The sequence below is a fragment of the Scyliorhinus canicula genome, chromosome 8 (assembly GCF_902713615.1).
Source record: "Scyliorhinus canicula chromosome 8, sScyCan1.1, whole genome shotgun sequence".
Classification (NCBI taxonomy): domain Eukaryota; kingdom Metazoa; phylum Chordata; class Chondrichthyes; order Carcharhiniformes; family Scyliorhinidae; genus Scyliorhinus; species Scyliorhinus canicula.
Window position 1 is genome coordinate 93,705,011 of NC_052153.1, and position 24,279 is coordinate 93,729,289.

Sequence of the window (24,279 nt, forward strand, 5' to 3'; positions counted from 1 at the left end):
GCAAACAAGCAGACTCATCATTAATTTGTGAAAGAGAAATCATATCTGACTAATTTAATGGAGTTCATGGAATCATAGAATCCCGACAGTGCAGAAGGAGGCCATTCGGTCCAAAGAATCAACACCAACCCTCTGAAAGAGCACCCTACCCAGGCCCACGACCCTGCCATATCACCATAAACCCACCTAACGTTTTGGGCACTAAGTGACAATTTAGCATGGCCAATCCAACTAACCTGCACATCTTTGGACTGTGGGAGGAAATCAGAGCATTTGGAGAACATGCAAACGCCACACAGTCACCCAAGGTCGGCACTGAACCAGAGTCCCTGGCGCAGTACCACCATGCCACCCTTTGAGGAAATAATGAGCAACATGGATAAAGGGGAACATGCGGATTTACAGATGGCATTTAACAAAGTGTCACATCAATGGATACTACGCAAAATAAGAGCTCATGGTGTAAGTGGGTAACATATAAAGGATTGAATAGCTAACAGGAAGTAGAAAGCAGGGATACATGGGTCTTCTTTGGGTTGGCAAGATGTGACAAGTGAAGTGTCACAGGGATCGGTGTTGCAGGCATCAACTATACCAATGACTTGGATGAAGGGGCTGAATGTACGGTTGCTGAATTTGTTGATGACTCAAAGAGAGGTAAGAAAGTAACTTGTGAAGAGGACATAAAACAGTCTGCAAAGAAACTTAGGTTAAGTGAGTGGGAAAAAGAAATTGACAGATGGACTATAGTGTGGGAAAATGTGAACTTGTCCACTTTGACAGGGAGATAGAAAAGCAGCATATTATTTAAATTAAGAGGAGAACCCTTGAGGTACAGAGGGATCTGCGTGTCCTGGTACATGAATCAGGAAAAGGTAGTATGCAGTTATTACAACTGATTAGGAAGGCAAATGGAATGGAATATAAAAGTAGGGATGCATTACTACAGTTGCAACGGGTCCCCTTACTTTAGAAAGGATATAAATGTATTAGAATCAGTTCAGAGAAAGGTGACCCGACAGAGATATCATATTGTGAAGTAAGGTTGGATGGCCGGGCCTGTATCCATTAGAGTTCAAAAGATGGAGAGGTGATCTTGTTGAAACATAGAAAAGATTCTGAGGAGGTTTGACAGGTTGGGTATTGAAAGGATATTTCCCTTATGGGAGAGATTAGAACTAGGGTTCGCCATTAAAATAAAGGGTTCTCCCATTTATGGCAGAGATGAGAGAAATTCTTTGCCCCAGAGGGTTGTGAATCTTTGGAACTTTCTTCCCCAGTACAGCAATGGAGACAGACACAATTAATATTTTAACGGCAGAGGTAGGTAGATTCTTCACAAACAGGGAGACAAAGGCTACAGTCAGATTAGCCATGATCTTATTGAATAGCAGAGTAAGCTCAAGTGTCTGAATGTCCCCACTCCTGCGCTTGACCCGGGGGGGGGGGGGGGGGGGGGGGGGCGGGGGGGGGGGGGGGGGGGGGGGGGGGATCTGGAGCGCCACGTTTACCACGTGGATGAAGCCCTTGTACAGTGTTATGGTGAGCATACGAACGGACAATGGACAGATCAAACCCCAGGACAGGAGCCTGGTCAGGTATGGCATGAGAATAGAATGCCTTGATGGAGCAGATCCACCAATAACATGTGGCCTTCTACAAACATGGAGACAAGACCAGCCACATGCTGGCACGCCAGCTAAGAAAACAAGTAACCGTGAAAGAGACAGCACAAGTCAGGGACAGAAATGGTAGGATGTTAGCAGTCCCAAAGAGGGCTAGGCAAACTTTTACCAAGTTTTAACCTCCGAACGCCCTGGAGGGGGACTTGATGATGGAACAGTTCCCCGCAGAGCTGGATGAAATCGTGGAATGCATTAATTCCACGCAGTCAGGGAAAGTGCCGTGATTGAATGGGTTCCCAGTAGACTTTTACAAAACGTTTGCAGCAACGCTGGCCCCGCAGTTCTGAGAGATGTTCAATGACTCACTGTCAAAGGAGGGCCTGCCATCCATGCTAGCCAAGGCCTCAATCTCATTGATCCCCAAAAAGGAAAAGGACCTGACAGAGGATGGACCATGGCAGACCCCACCTCTCTCTTAAACACATTTGAAAATGTCCTCGCAAAAGCACTTGCGAGGCAACTGGAGAGCTGCCTGCCAGGAGTGATCGCGGAAGATAAACCGGGTTTGTCAAGAGTAGACAACTGGCAGTGAACATCAGATGCCTGACGAATGTAATAATGACCTCTCCCATGGGGAAGACACCAGACGAGATTGTCTCCCTGGACACTGAAAAAAGCTTTCGATCGAGTAGAATGGTGGTACTTCATGGAGGTGCATAAATGGTTCGGATTTGGAGCACCACGTTCACCATGTGGGTGAAGCCCTTGTACAGCGTTATGGTGATCATATGAACAAACGCCACCAGCTCTGAATACTTTTGGCTACACAGGGAAACGAGGCTGGGGTGCTCATCATCTCCGCTCCTGTTCGCACCAGCAATTAAACCACTGACCACCGGCATTCGATCGGCGAAGTGGGAACGGGCATTCGGAGAGGGGGGCAGGGAGCATGGTGTCTCACTCTATGCGGATAACCTGCTCCTCTACATATGAATCCCTAGCCACATGGGAGAGACAAACGGACTCCTTAGGGAGTTTGGTGGCTTCTCAGGATTCAACCTGGGAAAGAGAGTGAAATCATTCTGATGTACCCCCAAGAGGGAGGAGCGGAGATGGAAGAACTACCGTTTAAAAGTTACCCAGACCAGGTTCAGGGTACCTGGGATCCAAGTGGCCCCACACCTGGAGGAGGTTCCACAAATGGAACCTTAACCAGCCTGGTGGAGGTGGTTAAGAGGGACCTGCAAGATCAGACTTACTCCCTCTTTCACTAGTGGGAAGAGTACAAAGGGTCAAAATGAGCATGCTGTCTAGGGTTCCTCTTCGTATTCAGATCACTCCCGATCCCCTGGCGCAGTGATGTAACAGTGCTAACCACTATGCTACCATGCTACCCCAAAGTCAAAAATGTTTCCCCAGAGACGCAGACACACATTTCTGGATACATAGTAAGGGCTGCATTGGTTAGGGGTCGACATCTACAGATGACTCATAGAAAACGTCATGACCCCACTGGACGAGATGAGATGGAAATGGGGAAATGGGAGAAGGAGCTGGGTATGGATCAAAGCGCGGCACTGGATCAACCTCATCACCTCCTGCGCCAGACTAAGCCTGATGCAGCTCAAGGTTGGTACACAGAGCGCACCTTACGAAGATTGAAATGAATGAAATGAAATCGCTTATTGTCACAAGTAAGCTTCAAATAAAGTTACTGTGAAAAGCCCCTAGTCGCCACATTCCGCGCCTGTTCGGGGAGGCTGGTACGAGAATTGAACCATGCTGCTGGCCTGCCTTGGTATGCTTTCAAAGCCAGCGATTTAGCCCTGTGCTAAACCAGCCCCTTGAGCAGGTTCTTCCCGTAGGTGGAGGATAGGTGCGAGCGATGACAGGGGGTCCCAGCCAACCACACCCCACGTGTTCTGGTTTTGTCCCAGACTCAGAGTTCTCGATGTCCTTTTTGGGGATCATGTCCATGGTGGTGGGGTTTGAGATGCCATCTGTGGTGGTCTTCGGAGTGTCAGAACATCTAGTGTTCTGGAGAGTAAGGTGGACGGAGTTCTGACCTTCACCTCACTGATCACCAGGTGGAGACTTCTGCTAGGCTTCTGGAATAATCTCCATATTGGACTTATAAATATCCTTGAATGAATGGGCCCAAGGGCCCTGGAGTCACTTCCAGCCCTGGCTGAGTTCCTGCAACTAGGAAAATAAATTCTCGATAAGGGTCTGAGGAGAGATTCCACGACACATGCAAGAAGTTGGTGGGGACGGCCATTCACAGGTGGGAACAAAACTCCCTCCCACACATGCCAAACTGGGAAGGCGGACCATCCTAACCTTCTTCGAGAATTCAAGGGGGGAAGAATGGGACTCACTCACTCTCCCCCACTCTCTTCTTCCCTCCCCCCCCCCCCCCCCCCCCCCCCCAAAGCACAACAAAGGTCATTATAATGATGTAAAGAGTCCTGGCTGTAATTATAAAAAATTGTAAGTTGTGTATAATTGTTAATACTAACGTTAAAAGAAAGAACACCTCTTTAAAAAAAAACTGTATGATGCACATTAATGTAAATAATGTAGGGAAATCACAGTACTGGGATTGTAATACTTATGTTGGTGTTTTTATTGTTTTTTGTTATTATTGTTTCAAACTGTTCTGCAAAGTTTTGATATTAAGTGCAATAATTTCAATAAAAATATTTTGAAAAAATAATCAACTCCCTGCTGTGCCATTAGTTGCATAAACCCACAAAGTGTTTCAGATTTCAATGAGTCACTTAGCAGTGACCAAACAAAATGTTCCTTCCACATAGACATTTATCATCAAAAGCAATATTACAAGAGATAGATACAGACCCACATGGTGTCACAGAAATTTATGTCCCACCAAAACCATTTGCAGTATCTTGCTTATTTCAGGGTGCCAATGACTGCAAAGTTAAATTGCACAATCAACTCAAGAGCAAAGCAAAGATATGCTGAAGATCAACAACCAAACTTACAAAAGGAAATTCAGCCTAGTACTTGGATTAAAATAGCTTTCCAAAATTTATGTACACAATTTAGAATAAATGCAGTTTTAAAGTTGGGGCAACACGGTAGCATGGTGGTTAGCATAAATGCTTCACAGCTCCAGGGTCCAGGTTCGATTCCCGGCTGGGTCACTGTCTGTGTTGAGTCTGCACGTCCCTCCCAGTGTGTGCATGGGTTTCCATCCGGGGCTCCGGTTTCCTCCCACAGTCCAAAGATGTGCGGGTTAGGTGGATTGGCCATGCTAAAATTGCCCATAGTGTCCTAAAAAGTAAGGTTAAGGGGGGGGGGGGGGGTTGTTGGGTTACGGGTATAGGGTGGATACGTGGGTTTGAGTAGGGTGATCATTGCTCGGCACAACATCGAGGACCGAAGGGCCTGTTCTGTGCTGTAACTGTTCTATGTTCTATGTTCTAAAAGAACAATGGGTCTGAGCAGGTGTTGTCACCACACAAGTGACAAAATTACATATCAATTTAGCTTGAATTGTTCATTGCATTTGGACAGCATTAGAGTCCAATAACTGCTATTCAAAAAAAAATGGTACTGCCTCTTATTTTATTGTGCCTATTAAAGAGGATTTAAAAACACACTGAAGTAAATTCAAATGTGCATTTTTATGAAGTGCAGTTGCTTCAGTTATGCGTGCTCCAAAAGTATCTCGCATTTATATAAAAACAGAAATGCCCGAATGAGCAAACTGATTTCTTTTAGCAAAAATGATTTGCATGGAAAATAGCTATCCCTGACAAGGTCAACATATAAAGCCCAGCTATAACTGCCCTTGAAAAGGTGGTGGTGAACCCCTTTTTAAAATCTCTGCGGTCCTACTTAGTGAAGGTACTTTCACTGTGCTTTCACATTCCGGTCAGTATCAGATGCTATTAAAGTCCATTATTTTGAATTTTACGATATTCGCAATTCCATGGTCTAGTCTGAGGAGAAGATCCATTCATTCAGGATATTTGCAAGTCCAATATGGAACAAAGAACTAAGTACAGCACAGAAAGATTATTTAAAATGGTTGATATCAAAAATCAACCAATAATTGAAGAACAGAGGCTGGGCAGCTACAAATGGCCTCCCTACAATCTTCATTGATTTACTATCGGTTATGCAAGTCCTAACAGACCTGCTCTGTATTCTTTATGCTGCCCCCTCACGAGGTAAGATTTGTCTTACTAGTCTAATTGACAAATACCAACATCAGTCATGTAAAATCATTTCCAGGTCAACGATTGTTCATGAAAAGAAACACCTAATGTTATCCTCGACAGGCACACTCTCAATACCAGTCACAAAATCAAAATGCCAACGAAAAAGATGTTGGTCAATCCAGAAATGGTCAAAAGATTGCAATTCATTAAGAAAAAAGCAGGGAAGGAAAGAATCAAACATTCTGCACTTTGTGCTAAGGTTAGCCACCGAGGAAAGGGAGATGTGACTCAGCATGTTTTCATCAGAAAAGCACAAATTATACACTCAAAGTGTAGAATCATCAAACATCATTGTTTAAAAAGGTCTCCTGTGCCACTTCAAACAATAAAATGACTGCTGCTGATTATGTAATGTCTAGCATTCCATGAGGCACATTTGGTCTTAAAGGCAGATGACTGCAGCGTAAAGAGGATAAAGAAATCTACATGACTCCTCCAAAGAAAGGAGGCCTGACATGTGGGAAAACAAAGACAAAAACGCTGTGTCAGAACATTCCAGTGCTAGTTTTCATACAGAAGCACTTGGATTCCATTAAAGCAAATCATATTTTATGTCCTTCGACAACTGCTGCTTCAGACTGCTTTACAAAAGTGCAAAGAAGTGTTTTCCCTTACTTTTAAGATATTTTAATTTTGAGGATGGTCCAGAACTTACTGCAGAGTTTCTAAAATGATAGCCAGGAAACCTTTGACAACTGCAACAAAAATATTATCCAAATTCAGGCCCTTCAATCTCAGCCAAGGGAGACTTTCCACAAATTCAGCTGACAATGCAAGTGTTAATTATGGAAAGCACAACAGTGCTTACCAAAAAACTGAAAGTTGTTCAAAAAGTTATTGCTGCATGCAATTGTTTGCTCATATTTTGCAGAAATGCAGCAAGGTCAGAAACCTTGGGTGTTGATTAAAAAAATATTCTCAAGGTATATACTCACTTCAGCATTCTATGAGCAGAACACAATTGAGGGAGTTCTGTGACTTATTTGAAGTGGAGAAGTACAATCTATTGAGGTACTGACCAGGTGGTTTCCTCTACAACAGAGTATTGACAGAGTGCCGAAATGCAGGAAACTTGTGAAAGGCTACTTTAGGTAAAGAAGAGTGCTCCAAAATACTATGAATATTTCGGGGATGAGGGAATTGCCAATGAAGTATCTGAGCATTACATTCTCAGCAATTTTCTGAATCAATTCTTGGACTGCATTGAAGCTTTATGGGTAACATTCAGCATCTTCACGTATCTGAGCTGATGAGCAATAGGTATGGAACCTGGAGAGAAAAATGCAGGAGAAGTTTTTTGGGTATGCGGTGAATGAGACTAAAGCAATTAATACCAGATGTGACAGGGAAATATGGAGAAACACTTCAGCGTCAAAAAGTATCAAGTGACATACATGACTTGAACTGAAAACAGCTTTCACAACAGAATGTCCAAGATCAACCTTGTAGATGCTGTCCTTGAAGAATTTAACAATGTTGTTCAAACTTGTAATCTTACAGATTGGCACGTATGAAGAATTTGACATTGTGAAAAGCATTGTATCCTCCACCGAGATGAAACATTGCCAGGCGAGTGAGAAGAGGTACCTGAAAGGTTTCAGGGAAGCCCAGGGAAAACATTCATGAATTTGAAGAAAAATGAGTTCCTATATATTATTCATATCATGCAGTGAAAGTTCAGAAGAATGGTCTGGATTTTCACTGAATCAGGATGACTCGGAAGCTTCAAAAATGGTGGGAGAGTTCCAATTCTGGGATTCCCTACACCTTTCCCAGGCTGTCACATTTTCGAAATGCCCTCAATGGATGAGGGCAGATTCCTGTCAAAAGCCCTCATCCAGCACTCCCAATCTGGCAATCCGCATTACAAAGATAGGCATGTCCTACTCTACCCCTCTACAATTTTTGAGTCTTTGTCCAGATTTTGAAGAGTTGTGGTTTACAGCCGCTCAAGAATTTGTGAACCAGAGTCTGAATAAGAGGGAAGATCCACAAGTTCTCATGTCCTCTATACCATGTTACGCCCCACAATCCACCTCCCATTACCCCTCATATCCCAATTCCAAGCTATGGCACTTCCATGTCCATTGATCCTCTATACATCATATAGAACCAATGAAAAATATAGCAACTGAGGATGTGTTAAAAAAACTAATTCATTCATAAATTTACACTATATTCAAAAAAAAACGAACCTCAGGAGAAGGCAACAAAAGTGTCAATCATCCAGGATGTTGATAGTGGGAGAATTCAGTGATGATAATGCCACGGAATGTCAATGGGCAATGGTTAGGTTCCCTCTCATTTGAGATGGTAATTGCCTAGCACTTGTGGGCTCAAATGTTACTTGCCGCTTGACAGCCGAAGCCTAGATATTGTCCAGGCTTGGCTGCATTTGGCCATGGGCTGCTTCAGTATCAGAGGGGTTGGGAATAGTGTTGAACATTATGCAATCATCAGCTAACATCCCTACTTTGATGTTATGACGGAAGGAAGGTCATTGATTAAGTAACTGAAGATGGTTCGGCCTAGGACACTACCCTGAGGAGCTTCTGCAACAATGCCCTGGAACCAAGGTGATTGACCTCCAATATCAACTAAAATCCCTACCTCGACCTTATGACAGAAGGAAGATCATTTGATTAAGTAAATGAAGATGGTTGGGCCTAGGACATTACCCTGAGGAACTCCTGCAGTAATGCCCTGGAACCAAGTTGATTGCCCTCCAACAACTAAACTCATCTTCCTTTGTGCTAGGTATAACTCCAAGGCTGAAAGAAGGTAGTAATTGATAACCAAGAGGAAGTTTCTTTGAATGTGCTTGGAAAATGCCATGAGACTTCATAGCACCCAGATTCAATGTTAAGGATTCCCAGGGTCACTCCCTCCTGGCTCTACTACAAACTTGCTGGGGTCTGTCCTGCCAGTGGGACAGGACATACACGGAATGGTGGTGGAGGAATTGGAAACATTGTCTGCAATGCATGATTCCATCACTATGATTATATCAGATTGTTGCTTGACCAGTCTATGGGAAAGTTCTCCCAATTCTGGTACAAGTCTCCAGATGTTACTGAACAGAACTTTGCAATGTGAAGGGCATAATGTTGTTGAGTAAATGGCTTAAGCTGATATTGTTTTTATTATAGTTTTTCACAATGATCTGATAAAACGAGTGAATACTGGACCATTTCAGAGGGTAATTAAGAGTCAACACCTTTGCAGCGCTTCTAGATCACATATAGGCCAGACTGGGTAATGACAGCAGTTTTCCTATACTAATGGATAGAGTAGGCATGCCTATCTCTTTAATGCAGCTTGGCAGGTTGGGAATGCTGGATGAAGTAATCCATTTTTGAGCCACATGTGCCAGGCAATAACCAGGCCCATCTCCAATAAGAGAATCTAACCATTGAACCCAATGAGCTTTCATGACAATCCATTTGTTGCACAATAACTGTTTCTGTTCCATATTATTCTGAACTTCAAAGTCATTTTATATTTAAAATAAAAAGACCACAAAGGCCGCAAAAGATAGCTGCCCAAGGATCACTGGATCTTGTTTGTGGGTTCAAACTACTCTTCTGTCTCAGAGGGAACACAAGGAACATTTCAGACTAATGTTGAATAAATGTCTTTCCTTGAAAATAATTTAAAGGATAATTATCAATTGAATGGGTTATTAAATGTGTGAATTTCACAACACAGGGCACCTTATTTGGTAAAGGACTTGGAACTTGTAAAATGAGTAGACAGCCATGCTTGTTGTCTGCCTTTAAATAAGTAAGAAGCTCTTTGCGGATTGAATTCACCAAAAGCCATTGAACTAGCTTAGCCAGTAAACAGCAATAGCGTGAAAGTCAGAAAGTGGAAGGTACTGAAATAGGTGGCATGACACGGTCAAGGAGGAAATTAGCTCCACTGCCAAAGGGGGCATTATTGAGAACTTTGGTTCGAGACATTTAATACTGCGAGAAATGAACATACAAGGACTGAGGGGCTTAAAGACAGAATTGTCCTTGTTCATTAGTCACAAAAAGCTAGCAATCATTCGGAAGGCAAATGCTGTGTTGCCATTCATTGAGAGAGGATTGAGTGCAGAGAGGATTTAAGTGCAGGAGTAAGGATGTCTTGCTGCCGTTATATCGAGCTTTGGTGAAACCTCAGCTGAAGTTTTTTTTCCCTTTTATCGAAGGAAGGAAGCAGTGCAATGAAGGTTTACCAGATAAATCCTTGGGATGGTGGATTGTCTTACGAGGAGAAATTGAGAAAACTAGGTTTGTAGAGCGAGGGGCGCCTCATTGAAACTAACAAAATTCTTACAGATCATGACAGCTGAATGTAGGGCGAGATCTTTCCCCTGGCTGGTGTTTCTAAAACCAGGAGACATAAGGGGTAGGCTATGAGGAGGACTTTCTTTACTCAGAGGATGGTGAATCTTTGGAATTCTCTATTCCAGATGGCTGTGGAAGTTCTATCATTGCACATGTCCAGACAGAAATAGATAGATTTTTGGGGACTAATAACATCAAGGATTATGGAGATACAACAGGAACATGCAATTGAGGTAACTGATTAGCCATGATCTAACTAAAATGGCAGCGCAAACTTGATGGGCTGAATGGCCCAGTCCTGCTCCTATGTTCCCAATGAGGGAATAGACAGGCATGTGGCAACAACGTAATTGAGGTACTATGAGGAAATAAAAAGTGGCTTCCGATAACACCACTGATGGTAAGGAAAATTTGAATTTTCTGGTCAATGTTTAAAATAAGACTGCTACCAAAGTGTTACATGCCCTTTATTCGGCCTCGGAAGAGATTTCTGATGTTAACAGCCTTTCCCATAATGAAAAAATATAATATATTCAAGATGGAAGCATTGTTCAGCATTTTCAGATATAAGGAATTCAATCAAAAAGAATGTTCAAGAAAAAAGTTGGAACGTTTAATGATAAAAAGTATGGCACTTCCAATTCCTGATACAGCAACTAAGAAATTATTTTCATCATTGCCTTGTATGTCTAAATTAGGTTTTAATTATGTATTTATTGTAATTATAGTTCCTTGCTTTTAAGTAACAATAAGTTCCAGTGAAATGCAGAGAGTCAAGATCTACAAAATTCCGACTGCAACTAGATTATAAATGGACTAAAATCAGATATGCTAGATGTATTCTAATATTGAGAAACTGGGTGAAGAGCCAAGGTACATAACGGAGCACACCATCAAGGCTGAAAATAATAAGAAAGAGACAAGATAAGTAACTAGTGATTAGCAATGCTCAACCTTGGCATCACACAAAGCAAAGGGAAAACTGAGTAATGCAATGAGCACCAGAGCATTTTGGCCCTTTGATAGAATGAGCAGATGGTGGATCAATTTTGCCAGGGTTGCATGTAGTTCCAATGTTCCATACCTTCATTCAGATCAAATCATTTTCACATGCTTCAAAAGATACAATTTTACAGAACTAATCATTACTTTGCTCATACACAGTCCAGTCCATCACACGAACCTGCCTCCCATCCATTGATTCCATCTACACCTCCCACTGCCTGGGGAAAGCGGGCAGCATAATCAAAGACCCCTCCACCCGGCTTACTCACTCTTCCAACTTCTTCCATCAGGCAGGAAATACAAAAGTCTACATGCACAAACAGACTCAAAATAGCTTCTTCCCCGCTGTTACCAGACGCCTAAACAACCCTCTTATGGACTGACCTCATTAACATTACACCGCTGTGTGCTTCATCTGATGCCGGTGGTTTATGTAGTTACATTGTGCACCTTGTGTTGCCCTATTATGTATTTCTTTTATTTCATATACTTATGATCTGTTAAGGTGCTCTAGAAAAATACCTTTCACTGTATACCTTGGTACACGTGACAATAAACAAAATCCATCCAACTGCAAATAATTTTAGCTTACATCCATTATCTTGGTAGATATGGAACTCTAGGACAACAACACTACAGATCAACCTTCTCATGGGCTGTACAAATAGTTACTGATCAGCAAAAGTCAAGATCATATTATGGTTGAAAGAAATAATATAGGAAGGGACTACAGAGACTACTTAATCACAAGGTTCAAATTCAACTTTAATCAGCTAAAGTTGAACTGCAGGGTAAATATTCATTTGTTTAAATTTGATTTTGGCTGACTAGACTAATTGAAGGACACAATTTGACATGGGATTCAGGTGTTCAAGTTATAAATTATATGGTTATTTTGTGGGATTAAATGCTAATTTCACCGACCACAAATCAGCAATAAATTTGCGTGACAGAAAGAGCAAAGATTACACAGACATGTAAATTTTCATCATTGGCACATATTTTAGGAATTATTTTTTGGATTGTTCTCCCTAATAAACCTTTCTGGTGCCACATTCTCTTTCACTCATTCAAAAGGCCACCATAATTTTCTCAAGTATGTAGTTACAAATCTCCTATAATTCTGCATTAAGATAAGGGCAGCATCACCATGCATGATACCTTCCATGCAGCAGTTTCCTGACTGTACTTCCACTATTGCATTGCCGATTGTACTTTCACGACTGTGATTGCGGAATAAACATTGTAATTAAACTTTGCAGTTTTGGTGGAAGATTTGCACTCTCCTTATTTTGAATTTAATTAGCTGAAATACCAGCCGCTCTCAAACTCCCCACTACATTACTTGTATTATTGTCATGATGGCGAAACCCTTAATGTTTGTGACTCACCGTGCAAAATTCAAATGTCACCTTGATTAAGTTACAGTCAATAAATGTTCCACTCCCCTCAGTGATCTCACTCTACATTATCGACTGAACACTCTCCAACTCAGTCCACTCAACATTGTTCCCTCTCATGGTTACCGGATAGCATACGTCACTCTTCCAAGTTCAGCACTTAATCACAGAACATTTCCTAGTATGACATTACTAATTAATAATAGAACAGCCCATCTCTGCTACTCTGTTTTGAAGGAAAAAGGAAGGAAGGATATAAGAATTAGCACACCTTTGGTTCCATTGAAATGAGCTATGCGTTCCCCTACTAGAAATTGTTGATCGTTTCATTGTCCTACTGTGGTAAAAGTGGGTAATAGTCCTTTCAATGATCCAATCTGGAAAAGAAAGAAAGAAAATAATTCAATGTTTTATTGAAACATTCAACTCTCCACCTTTTGTCTACCTTAGATAAAATTATTCAGTTTAATTTAATCTAGGAGATCTCAAATGTTATTCTGACCCTCAAGATCAGGTTTCACAGAGAAATGCACATGATACAAATATACCATTATCTTTTCATAGGCTCATTAGTTTTGAAGACTATGCAATTTTCCACCCCTGTGCAGACCTGATTTGCTTGCACACATTAAAATACTATTGACAAAAATGAACGTACTGCCCAGGTTCCTCTTCCTGTTTAGATCCATTCCGATCTACATCCCCAAGGCCTTTTTCAAAGCGCTGGACAAACTCATCATGGCGTTCGTATGGGGGGGTAAAAAATGCTAGGATCCCAAAGAAGGTCTTACAAAAAACAAAAACCAGGGAGGGTTACCCTCCCGAATCTACATTCTACCACTGGGCAGCAACAGCCGAGCGAGTAAGGGGATGGATCCAGGAGCCAGAGGCTGAGTGGGTGCGTGCGGAGGAGGCCTCCTGCATGGGAACCTCCCTCCGGGCCCTCGCCACGGCAGCACTCCCATCCCCACCCAAAAAACACTCCAGCAGCCCAGTGGTGACAGCCACCCTCCAATCCTGGAACCAACTGCGGCAGCAACTTGGCCTGACCAAAATGTCGAACAGGGCTCCCATCTGCAACAACCATAGGTTCAAACCAGCACTGACCGACGCCACCTTCAAAAGGTGGAGGCAGGGCGGGGGAACACTGACAGTCAGGGACCTATACACGGACGACAGGATCGCAACACTGGACGAACTGACAGAGAAATTTCAGCTAGCTGGGGGGAACGAGCTACGGTACCTGCAGCTCAAAAACTTCCTACGAAAGGAGACAAGGACGTACCCACAACCGCCACGACAGACACTACTGGAAGACCTACTGGACGCAAGTATCCTAGAGAAAGGGAACTGTAGTGACATGTATGACCGACTGGTAGATAGGGACGACACCGTACTGGACGCAACAAGGAGGAAGTGGGAGGACGACCTGGGGATGGAGATAGGGTGGGGACTCTGTAGCGAAGCACTGCATAGGGTCAACTCCACCTCCACGTGCGCAAGGCTCAGCCTGACGCAACTAAAAGTGGTACATAGAGCCCACTTAACAAGAACCCGTATGAGTCGGTTCTTCCCGGAGGTGGAAGACAGATGTGAGCGGTGCCAAAGAGGCCCGGCCAACCACGCCCACATGTTCTGGTCTTGCCCCAGACTTGTGGAGTACTGGACAGCCTTCTTCGAGGCTATGTCCAAAGTGGTGGGGGTGAGGGTGGAGCCATGCCCGATAGTGGCGGTCTTCGGGGTTTCAGACCAGCCAGATCTATTCCTGGGGAGGAGGGCGGACGCCCTTGCCTTTGCCTCCCTGATCGCCCGCCGTAGAATCCTGTTTGGCTGGCGGTCAGCAGCACCGCCCAGAGCTGCGGACTGGCTGTCCGACCTCTCGGAATCTCTCCAAATGGAGAAAATCAAATTTGCCATCCGAGGGTCAGACGACGGCTTCCACAGAACGTGGGAGCCATTCATGCAACTGTTCCGGGACCTATTTGTGGCCAATGTACAAGAGGAAGAATAGTCGGGGGAAGGTAGCGGGAGGGGGGGGGCTACAGGTTCGTTACGGGGGTTCGATGGCTAGCTAAGGCCCAAAACCAAGCTAAATAAACATGTTGAGGGGGGGGGGGGGGGGGCGCAGTTACTACTACGAAGATGCTTACCTGTAAATATGTATGTTAATTTTTGCGTGTTTGGTTTTTTTTTTTTGTTTTGTCTCTCTCTCCTAACAATTTGTAATTTGTTCAATATAAAATATGAAAACTGAATAAAAACATTTATAAAAAAAAAAATACTATTGACAAAACCCTTTTGTGACAGGAGCTCCTTGCTGCCTCCACACAAGACATCCTTAAATAATCATAAGAAAATCACAAAAAAGACTGATGCCTGGTATGGCAGGATTGCTAAGTGCAGAAAGATTATGTAAACTAGGCCTGTATTCACTGGAGTTCAGAAGAATGAGAGGAGATCTCATTGAAATGTATGAAATTCTGACAGCGGCTGGACATTCTGGATACAGGGATGATATTTTCCCTGGTCAGGTGTCTGGAACAATGGGTCATGGTCTCAGGACACTGGATAGGCTATACAGGACTGAGATTAGGAAAATGCGTTCATTCAGCAGGTGGTGAGCCTGTGGAATTCTATCACAGAAGGGTGTGGAGGCCAAATCACTGAATGTATTTAAGGAAGAAATATATTTCTGGACACTAAAGGTGTCAAGGGGTATGGGGAGAGAGCAGGAGCGTGACATTTAGATAATTAGTCATGATCACATTGAGCCTGCTCTGCCATTCAATGGGCCAAATGGTCTACTCTAGTTTCTATGCTTGTTGCTATATTAAAAAGTGCAGCTTATTAAAAAGGGATTGTTAATTACCATCAGTCAGACTTATTACAGCAGCTGTAAGTTTGTAAACTGTGAGATTTATCAACAAGAACCATTTGCGCATGGCAAAATGTTCCACACAAGGACTTGAAGAAATTTTACAATTTAATTTTACAATCGGGCAGCATGGTAGCACAGTGGTTAGCACAGTTGTTTCACAGCTCCAGGGTCCTAGGTTTGATTCCCGGCTTGGCTCACTGTCTGTGTGGAGTCTGCACGTTCTCCCTGTGTCTGCGTGGGTTTCCTCCGGGTGCTCCGGTTTCCTCCCACAGTCCAAAGATGTGCGTGTTAGGTAGATTGGCCATGATAAATTACCCTTGGTGTCCAAAAAAGGTGAGGTGGGGTTACTGGGTTACAGGGATAGACTGGAGGAGTGGGCCTAAGTGGGATGCTCTTTCCAAGAGCCAGTGCAGACTCAATGGGCCAAATAGCCTCCTTCTGCACTGTAAATTCTATGATTCTATGATGAGGGCCTTTTGTATACACATTTTTTTAAAATTGTGGTTGCTCAGCTGTATCCACCTACATGATTCAGCTTGTCTCCTGGTCATCTTTGGGCATTTTAATCTGATTGGTAAAAGCACAAAGTATAAACAAATTTCTGCTCTGAACGAAATACTCTTTGGAGTTTAACTTGGCTGTTGGCGATGGACTCTGTCCTATGATCAGAGGTCACTTTTACTGCTCATGTTTAGTCATAAAATAGTCATAATACAACTCATAAAATGGGATGCTGCATTTTCAAACACATACGTTTCTCTTACATCCCAGAAGGTGCACTGTTGAATGAGAGAGAGAGAGAGAGAGAGAGAGAGAGAGAGAGAGAGAGAGAGAGAGGCACTAGCATAATTTCTTAAGACAATGAGTTGACCAGTATTTACAGTAAATTTGAATATTTTGTAAAATTCCTCATTATATAGACGATAAAGCATGATACAAATCCATCGCCTGAAGCAAGTCACGCTAAACATAAGCAAGGAGCTCCCACTCATGGTATTTGATTACTACTCTGGATTTTTGTAAAAAGCACACTACAGGAGACCAAAGGTGCGACCTCCAGATCTGCATGCTTGGGAATTGCCCAGTGAAGTTGCCAATTGAGACTGTTCCCAAGCTTCTAGATGTTATCTTCTTACTGTCAACTGACATTGATCTCCTAAAGAACTGATTCCAATATAATGTGAGTGACTGCTTCCTGGGAAGTCTTAAATTGTCCACTGGATGATATCATACATGGGAGTAGTATTCTGGATAGGCCTGCCAGTTCAGTCTAACCCACATTCTCAGATGTGTTTTGGAGACAAATGTATTACTTAAGGAGAGAGGAATTAAGTTATATAAACTTGTTAATTTAATGTCAAACTTGGTGAGATTATTGAAATATTTTGAAGAGAGTGTGAACGAGCACATGGACAATTATCACCTGACCAAAGGCAGAGAGTTAGTAAGGTCATGTCTGCGATATGGTTGAATTTTTTTGAAGAGGTCAGCAACATGATACACATGACAGCATCAATGATGCTGCCTCCACAAACTTCCAGAAGCCATTGGATAAGTCTCTGCACAAGAAATTGTCAGCAAAAGGAGAGCAAAGGTAACTGTAATGAACTCCAATTGGCTTTATTGGTTGGCCAATTGGAGTATGAGCTCCCTCAATGATAGCTCATTGAGGGGGCCCATATAATCACCTGTGTAGGCTTTGTGAGCAGTCTTAAGTTGACTGGACTGCTAGCAGCACTGTTTGTAGCTGCTCCTGTAATATCGTTATTGTAAATAAATATTGGTGTGGTGACGGAACTCCTGCCTCCCATGGATTACTACAGTAACCTTGCACCATGACTTAACGGTTGGCTGCATGGTAGGAGAGATAATTGGGATGAAAGGTTTGTTTTTTGCCAGGCATTCGTAAAATTATGAAATGCATCACTGCATGAGGCATTTTGTTTGAATAAACAAGTGGGACAATTTTTTCTGATTTTCACCCTTTCTGCAAAAAGATGGCAAACCATTATCATGGCATTAGCAGTCCTTCAGTTCCACATCATTTTTTTGTGGACAATTCTCGACGTGGAGATAACAATTAGATACAATGCTGCCCTCAGCCACCATTCGTACAAACGCGAGTCACAAACTGCTAAACAGGAACCTTAGCCAAATCAATTTCCACATCTAACCCAGAGACACCAATCAGCGTCCTCAAAAGCAAAAACGAGAGACAGTTATCCTAGCATACATTGGTCTGACTGGTTATTTAAGCTCTCTTCAAAACCCTAAGGAGGAACATGTTGGCGCTTCATCGGACAGAGCAGCTAAGTATGGCACTGAGAGTCCCATTAAGTCACAAGGTCTAGTTTATGGAGAGGCTGCATGAGAAAGATAACAAGATAAACAGAAACCCGTAGATCAATTATTACAAAAATTTCTAGGAAAGAAAAACATCTACTTGTTGCTGCTGAAAAGCAGTTCACTTCACAAAGGTTACTGGAAAATGAATTGAGGGGAGCTAATCGCATGAAAAGGAGAAGGGATCAAATGCAGATTCTTAAATAAAAAGAAAATGGACAATGTTGTAGAATTTTATTGGGGTTGAGGGAGAGAAAGAAAGAGGTCCATTTATTAGAAGATGGAAGGTAATTCACCCTGGAGTCACTTAGTAAATTTACTTCTCCAGATTTACAGCTCACATCCACCAACTCAGGGCCACAAGGGATGAACAATAAATGCAATCTCATCGGCCTCATCCATATCAAGAACATCTTAAACCAGATGGGAATGGGATGAAGAAAGGATCAATCTAATCAGCTTCAGTCAATCTACATGTGTTAATTGGTCCAAGTCGCCACAGATTTCATAAATTGCTCATTTTTCTACCAAATGAATTATGGAGAAGAGCAACAATAAGACAAAAGGGGCAGCATGGTAGCCTTGTGGATAGCACAATCGCTTCACAGCTCCAGGGTCCCAGGTTCGATTCCGGCTTGGGTCACTGTCTGTGCGGAGTCTGCACATCCTCTCTGTGTGTGCGTGGGTATCCTCCGGGTGCTCCGGTTTCCTCCCACAGTCCAAAGATGTGCGGGTTAGGTGGATTGGCCATGATAAATTGCCCTTAGTGTCCAAAATTGCCCTTAGTGTTGGGTGGGGTTACTGGGTAAGGGGGATAGGGTGGAGGTGTTGACCTTGGATAGGGGGTGGGGTGCTCTTTCCAAGAGCCGGTGCAGACTCGATGGGCCGAATGGCCTCCTTCTGCACTGTAAATTCTATGTAACAAACATTGATAAGACAGCCACAGAAAAGTAGTCATACAAGGTCACAAAAATGGTTTTGCTGCTTACAGAGGAGCAAACATTCAGTGATAAGGCCTCCCAAGTACAATAATCTAATGAAGGTGACAATGTGGAGCCCAGGTTGGTACAGTATCACACACACAATTTATGTCACACAATTTACAGTGCAGAAGGAGGCTATTCGGCCCATCGAGTCTGCACCGACTCTTGGAAAGAACACCCTACCCAAGGTCAATACCTCCACCCTATCCCCATAACCCAGTAACCCCACCCAACACTGACGGCAATTTTGGACACTAAGGGCAATTTATCATGGCCAATCCACCTAACCTGCACATCTTTGGACTGTGGGAGGAAGCCGGAGCACCCGGAGGAAACCCACGCATACATGGGGAGGATGTGCAGACTCCGCACAGACAGTGACCCAAGCCGGAATCGAACCTGGGACCCTGGAGCTGTGAAGCATTTGTGCTATCCACAATGCTACCGTGCTGCCCAGTATTATGCGTTTTATCCTTATAAAAATAAAGCAAATAAAGTACATTAGAAGCAATGTACAGTGATTATAAATATACCATCTTCTTGCACAAACAGTCTAAAGACTGCAAATATGAACAAGTTTAGCACATAGCTCTTTGGTTGCTTTGGATATTGAAGGGCCATAGTATTTTTGGCCCTTTTTTAAAAATTACATATTAGAAGGAGCAATTAAATGGCAAATTGTATTACAATATAGATCAAGATGAATACTGCTAGGTGTGAGTCACATGATAGATCTGAGCAATGTTTCTAGTCTAATGTAATTCTGGTTCAAGCCAAATCCATGCTTCAACACAATTCTGGAAGCACTCTGAAATAAATGGCAAATGTAAATTTATACAAGTATGTACAGTTCACACATCAATGAAGCGTGCAGGAGAGAATGCCAGGAGCAACACCAGGCAAACCTAAAATGAGGCACCCACATGGTGAAGCTACACAGGACTAATTGCATGCAAAAGAGCAAGTAAAAAACAGAGCTAGGCAGTCCCATAAGCTTTGTAGTCTTGCCACGTCCAGCTGTGAATGTTGGAGGACAACTAAACAACTTCCTAAAGAAAGAGGCTACAAAAATATTTCCATCTTCAAATGATAGAGATCAGCATATCAATACAAAAGATAAGGCAGAAGCATTCGCAACAATCTTCAGCCAAAAGTGCAGAGTCGATGATCCACCTCAGCCTCGTCCAGAGATCCCCAACATCACAGATGTCAGTCTTCAGCCAAGTTGGTTCACTCCACATGATTTCAAGAAACAACTGAAGGCAATGGATACTGCAAAGACTATGGGCCCCGACAATATTCCGGCAATAGTCGTGAAGAAATGTCCTCCTGAACTTTACGGGGCCCTAGCCAAACTGCTCTAGTATAGCTACCATACTGGCATCCATCCAGAAATGTGGAAAATTTTCCAAGTGTATCCTGTACACAAGAAACAGGACAAATCCAACCCAGCCAATTACTGTTCCATTAGCCTACTCTCGATCATCAGTAAATTGATGGAAGGGGTCATCAGCAGCGCTATCAAGTGGAATTCACTTAGCAATAACCTGTTCACAGCTTCAGTTTGGGTTCCACCTGGTTCACTCAGCCCTGACCTCATTATAGCCTTGGTTCAACCATGGGCAAAAGAGCTGAATGCCAGAGGTGAGGTGTGAGTGACTGCCCATGACATAATGACAGTATTTGACCAAGTATGGCATCAAGGAGCCCGAGCAAAACTTGAGTAATGGGAATCAGGGGGGAAACCCTCTGCAGGTTGCAGTTATACCTTGCACAAAGGAAGATGGTTGTACTGGTTGGAGGTCAATCATTTCATCTCCACTACATCACTGCAGGAGTTCCTCAGGCCAGTGTCCTAGCCCACCACCTTCAGCTGTTTCATCACTGACCTTCCTTCCATCATACAGTCAGAAGTGGGGATGTTAGCTGATGACTGCAAAATTTTCAGTACCAATTGTGGCTCATCAGTCAAACTGAAGCAGTCGAGGTCCAAATGCAATAGGATCTGAACAAAATCCAGGCTTGGGCTTCCTTGAAAATAGAGACGAGGAGAAATATCTTCAGACAGAGGGTGGTGAATCTGTGGAACTCTTTGCCACAGAAGGCTCTGGAGGCCAAATCACTGAGTGTTTTTAAGACAGAGATAGATAGGGCGGCTCAGTGGTTAGCGTTGCTGCCTACGGCGTTGAGGACCCGGGTTCGAATCCCTGCCCTGGGTCACTGTCCGTGAGAAGTTTGCACATTCTCCCCGTGTCTGCGTGGGTTTCACCCCCACAACCCAAAGATGTGCAGGATAGGTGGATTGGCTACACTAAATTGCCCCTTAATTGGAAAAAATAATTGGGTACTCTAAATTTATTTTAAAAAAGACAGAGATAGATTGTTTTTTGATCAATAAGGGGATCAGGGGTTATGGGGAGAAGGCAGGAGAATGGGGATGAGAAAAATATCAACCATGATTGATTTGGGGAACAGATTCGATGGGCCGTGTGGCCTAATTCTGCTCCTATGTCTTATAAGTTGACAAGTGGAAAGTAGCATCTGTGCCAGGCGATGTGGCAACAGGAGTTTCCAACAAAGGAGGACCTAACCATCACCCTTTGGCATCCAATGGCATTACCATCACTGCACCCCCAATATCAAATCCTAGACCTCCACTATCAAGATCCTGATGGGTTACCAATGACCAGAAACTGAACTGGATCAGCCATATAATACTGTGACTACCAGAGCAGGTCAAACTAAGAATGCAGCAGCAAGTAACACACCTTGTACCAGCATGGCAGCACAGTGGTTAGCATTGTTGCTTCACAGCGCCAGGGTCCCAGGTTTGATTCCCATTCGGGTCACTGTCTGACTGGAGTCTGCACGTTCTCCGCATGTCTGTGTGGGTTTCCTCCGGGTGCTCTGGTTTCCTCCCACATGACCCGAAAAACACACTGTTAGGTGAATTGAACATTCTGAATTCTCCCTCTTTGTACACGAACAAGCGTCGGTATGTGGCGACTAACAGTACTCAAGAAGCTCAACACCATCCAAGACAAAGCAGCTTGCTGGATTGCTACTCCTTCCACAAACAATCAAACCCTCCACCACTGACGAACAATGGTAGCCATGGGTACCATCGACAAAATGCACTGTAGGAACTCACCAAGGTTTCCTTCGGCAGCACCTTCCAAACTCAAGACAACTATCATTTAGAATGACAAGAGCACCTGAGAACACCACCACTGGAAGTTTGCCTCCAAGCCCCTCACCATCCTGATTTGGAAATTTGTCATTCCTTCACTGTCTTCAGGTCAAAATTCAGGAACTCCCTCCCTAACCGCCACTGTGGGTGTACCTGCATCTCAGGGACTGCAGCAGTTCAAGAAGACAGATCACCACCATCTTTTGATGGGTAACCACAGAAGGGCAATAAATACTGGTGTGGCCAGCGACATCCACATTCCGTAAATTAACAAAAAAAAATCCTTGTCCTTGCAATGCAATAATCCCTATTGCAGTTTGAATTGTTCCTTAAAGTATTCTCACTGTCTTGCCAAAGCATTTATTTTATTTATATTGCCACAGAGCCTAACAGAGAACATGTAGAAGAGTGAAGCATAAAAGGGAGCAGTGTAGCAGGTGTCATAGTCATCATAAATTAAATCTGGCATTCAGTTCCATCATGAAGGCAAGTAAAGTCACATTCCTGATTCAACAGTATTTAACAAACATAAAAGGCATGTCCTATATTCTGGAATAAGGTCTAGCAGAACAACCCAAATTACCCATATTTTCCTTCCTTCCTTATATAATGAATTGTGTAAGCATTCTCAATGGTTGATATATTTTTATTCTGTGTTCTCTGGAGTATGTTGACAATATATTTCTTGCTCCATCAAAGTTGACATTGGAAAGCAGCATTGGAACTTTTGCCTCTACTTTAAAATGCAGTGATAGGTATACAGGCTAGTTACAATATAGAATTCTTCCTATATTACTCAAACAGTCACTGGACCTTACTGCATCAGTGAGATTCCCATTTCCAATCACCATTTTTGGGGTAACCAAACAAAATGAATAATTAGTAATGAATAGTTGATAATTGAAAGCATAAGGACGATTATCCCCAACAATTCAATTTAAGCCACTAGAAACAGAATAGCATCCTAATTCATTGTTAATCTTTGAAATGAGACAGATTTTTAACTAGGAACTTTGAATTAGACAATTAGGTGGAGTGTTTTTCAGATATTTATCCTAATAAATCATAACATAGTGCTATTCAACCACAAGTGGCAGCTAACTTCAGGTGAAGGAAGCAATATTTAAATATTCCTACTCACAACCAACACTTCACACATGGAATTTTCACAGAAAATATGCAACTAAATTTCTGTTTGCAAACACACACCAGAAACATTTGAGTTCAGGAAATGGTATCTAGGTTGGCCATTTAACGTGTGTCAACTGAAACCATACTTGAGCCAATGTGAAAGTACATTCAGATGCTCCTTTCTAGATTGCGTGAAAAGCAAAACATAAGTATTGATAATGCTACCGTAAAATTACAAAGTAGTTTCTTGGTTTAATGCATGGTTTGTAAAGCCCAGTAGCTGTAGGAACACGATGATTGGGCCAGCACCTCCAGGCACGAGGAAGTAAGTGGTAACAAGAATAAGAAGTGTATTAATGCACATGTTATGTCAAAAACAATTTTAGAAGTGTAGTTTCTTCTAAAACCATGTTTATTCTAATACCACGTTTATTCTGACAGTGCACTAATTGTGGCGACCATCATACTTTCAACAGGAAAAAAGCCTTATTTCTGTGATGTATGAATTATGTTCAAAATACAGATTTTAGCTTATACTTTATTTATATTACTAAAATGTAGATTTCATTAATATAATAATTTGGGGTCAGATCAAGGGCAAATTGTCATTAACAACCATGGGAATCAAGACCTTCGTCAACATTTTTCAGTAAACGCAATAATCACAACAATTTAAAAAACTCATTTTTTCTATAATTCATTTCCATAGCAGATAAGGTATACTTTTAATGAATAATTAATATCAATGGACAGATGTTTGCTGCTAATTAAAATCAATACCAAAGATTATTCATTTAGAAATAATTCCTTCCATTATTTTTTAAAAAGGTGTTTAGCAACATGTACATCATTCAAATCTCCAAAGTAGGGCAACCAAGATTTTTTAAAAAGCTAGACTGCTCAAGATAACGTCAGAAGTTTTCATATGTTTTGTAGACAAAAATAATTCTGCTTCCATCCCTCAATTCAATATATTAGTGAATAAGTACATGTCATGGTAAAGCATTATGCTCTACTGCTACAGAAGTTGAAGCTTTATGTCAAGTTATCGCTTCTCTTTGTCTCAAGAAATATGAGGATAACTCGTGCTGTGGCACTGTGCAATGGTTGACACGATCCTAGAGTGCCTCTCACAAGCAG

At 42.5% G+C, this 24,279-nt stretch overlaps 1 protein-coding gene across 1 annotated transcript in view; it reads right to left on the reverse strand.

The window, feature by feature from the left end:
- Nucleotides 1-24,279, reverse strand: part of LOC119970392 (proprotein convertase subtilisin/kexin type 5-like) — a 520,270-nt gene that overhangs the window by 490,583 nt on the left and 5,408 nt on the right. Inside the window, 3 exon segments of the mRNA XM_038804933.1 lie at nt 12,886-12,905; nt 12,908-12,975; nt 17,092-17,100. Coding sequence (XP_038660861.1) covers nt 12,886-12,905; nt 12,908-12,975; nt 17,092-17,100 — 97 coding nt within the window.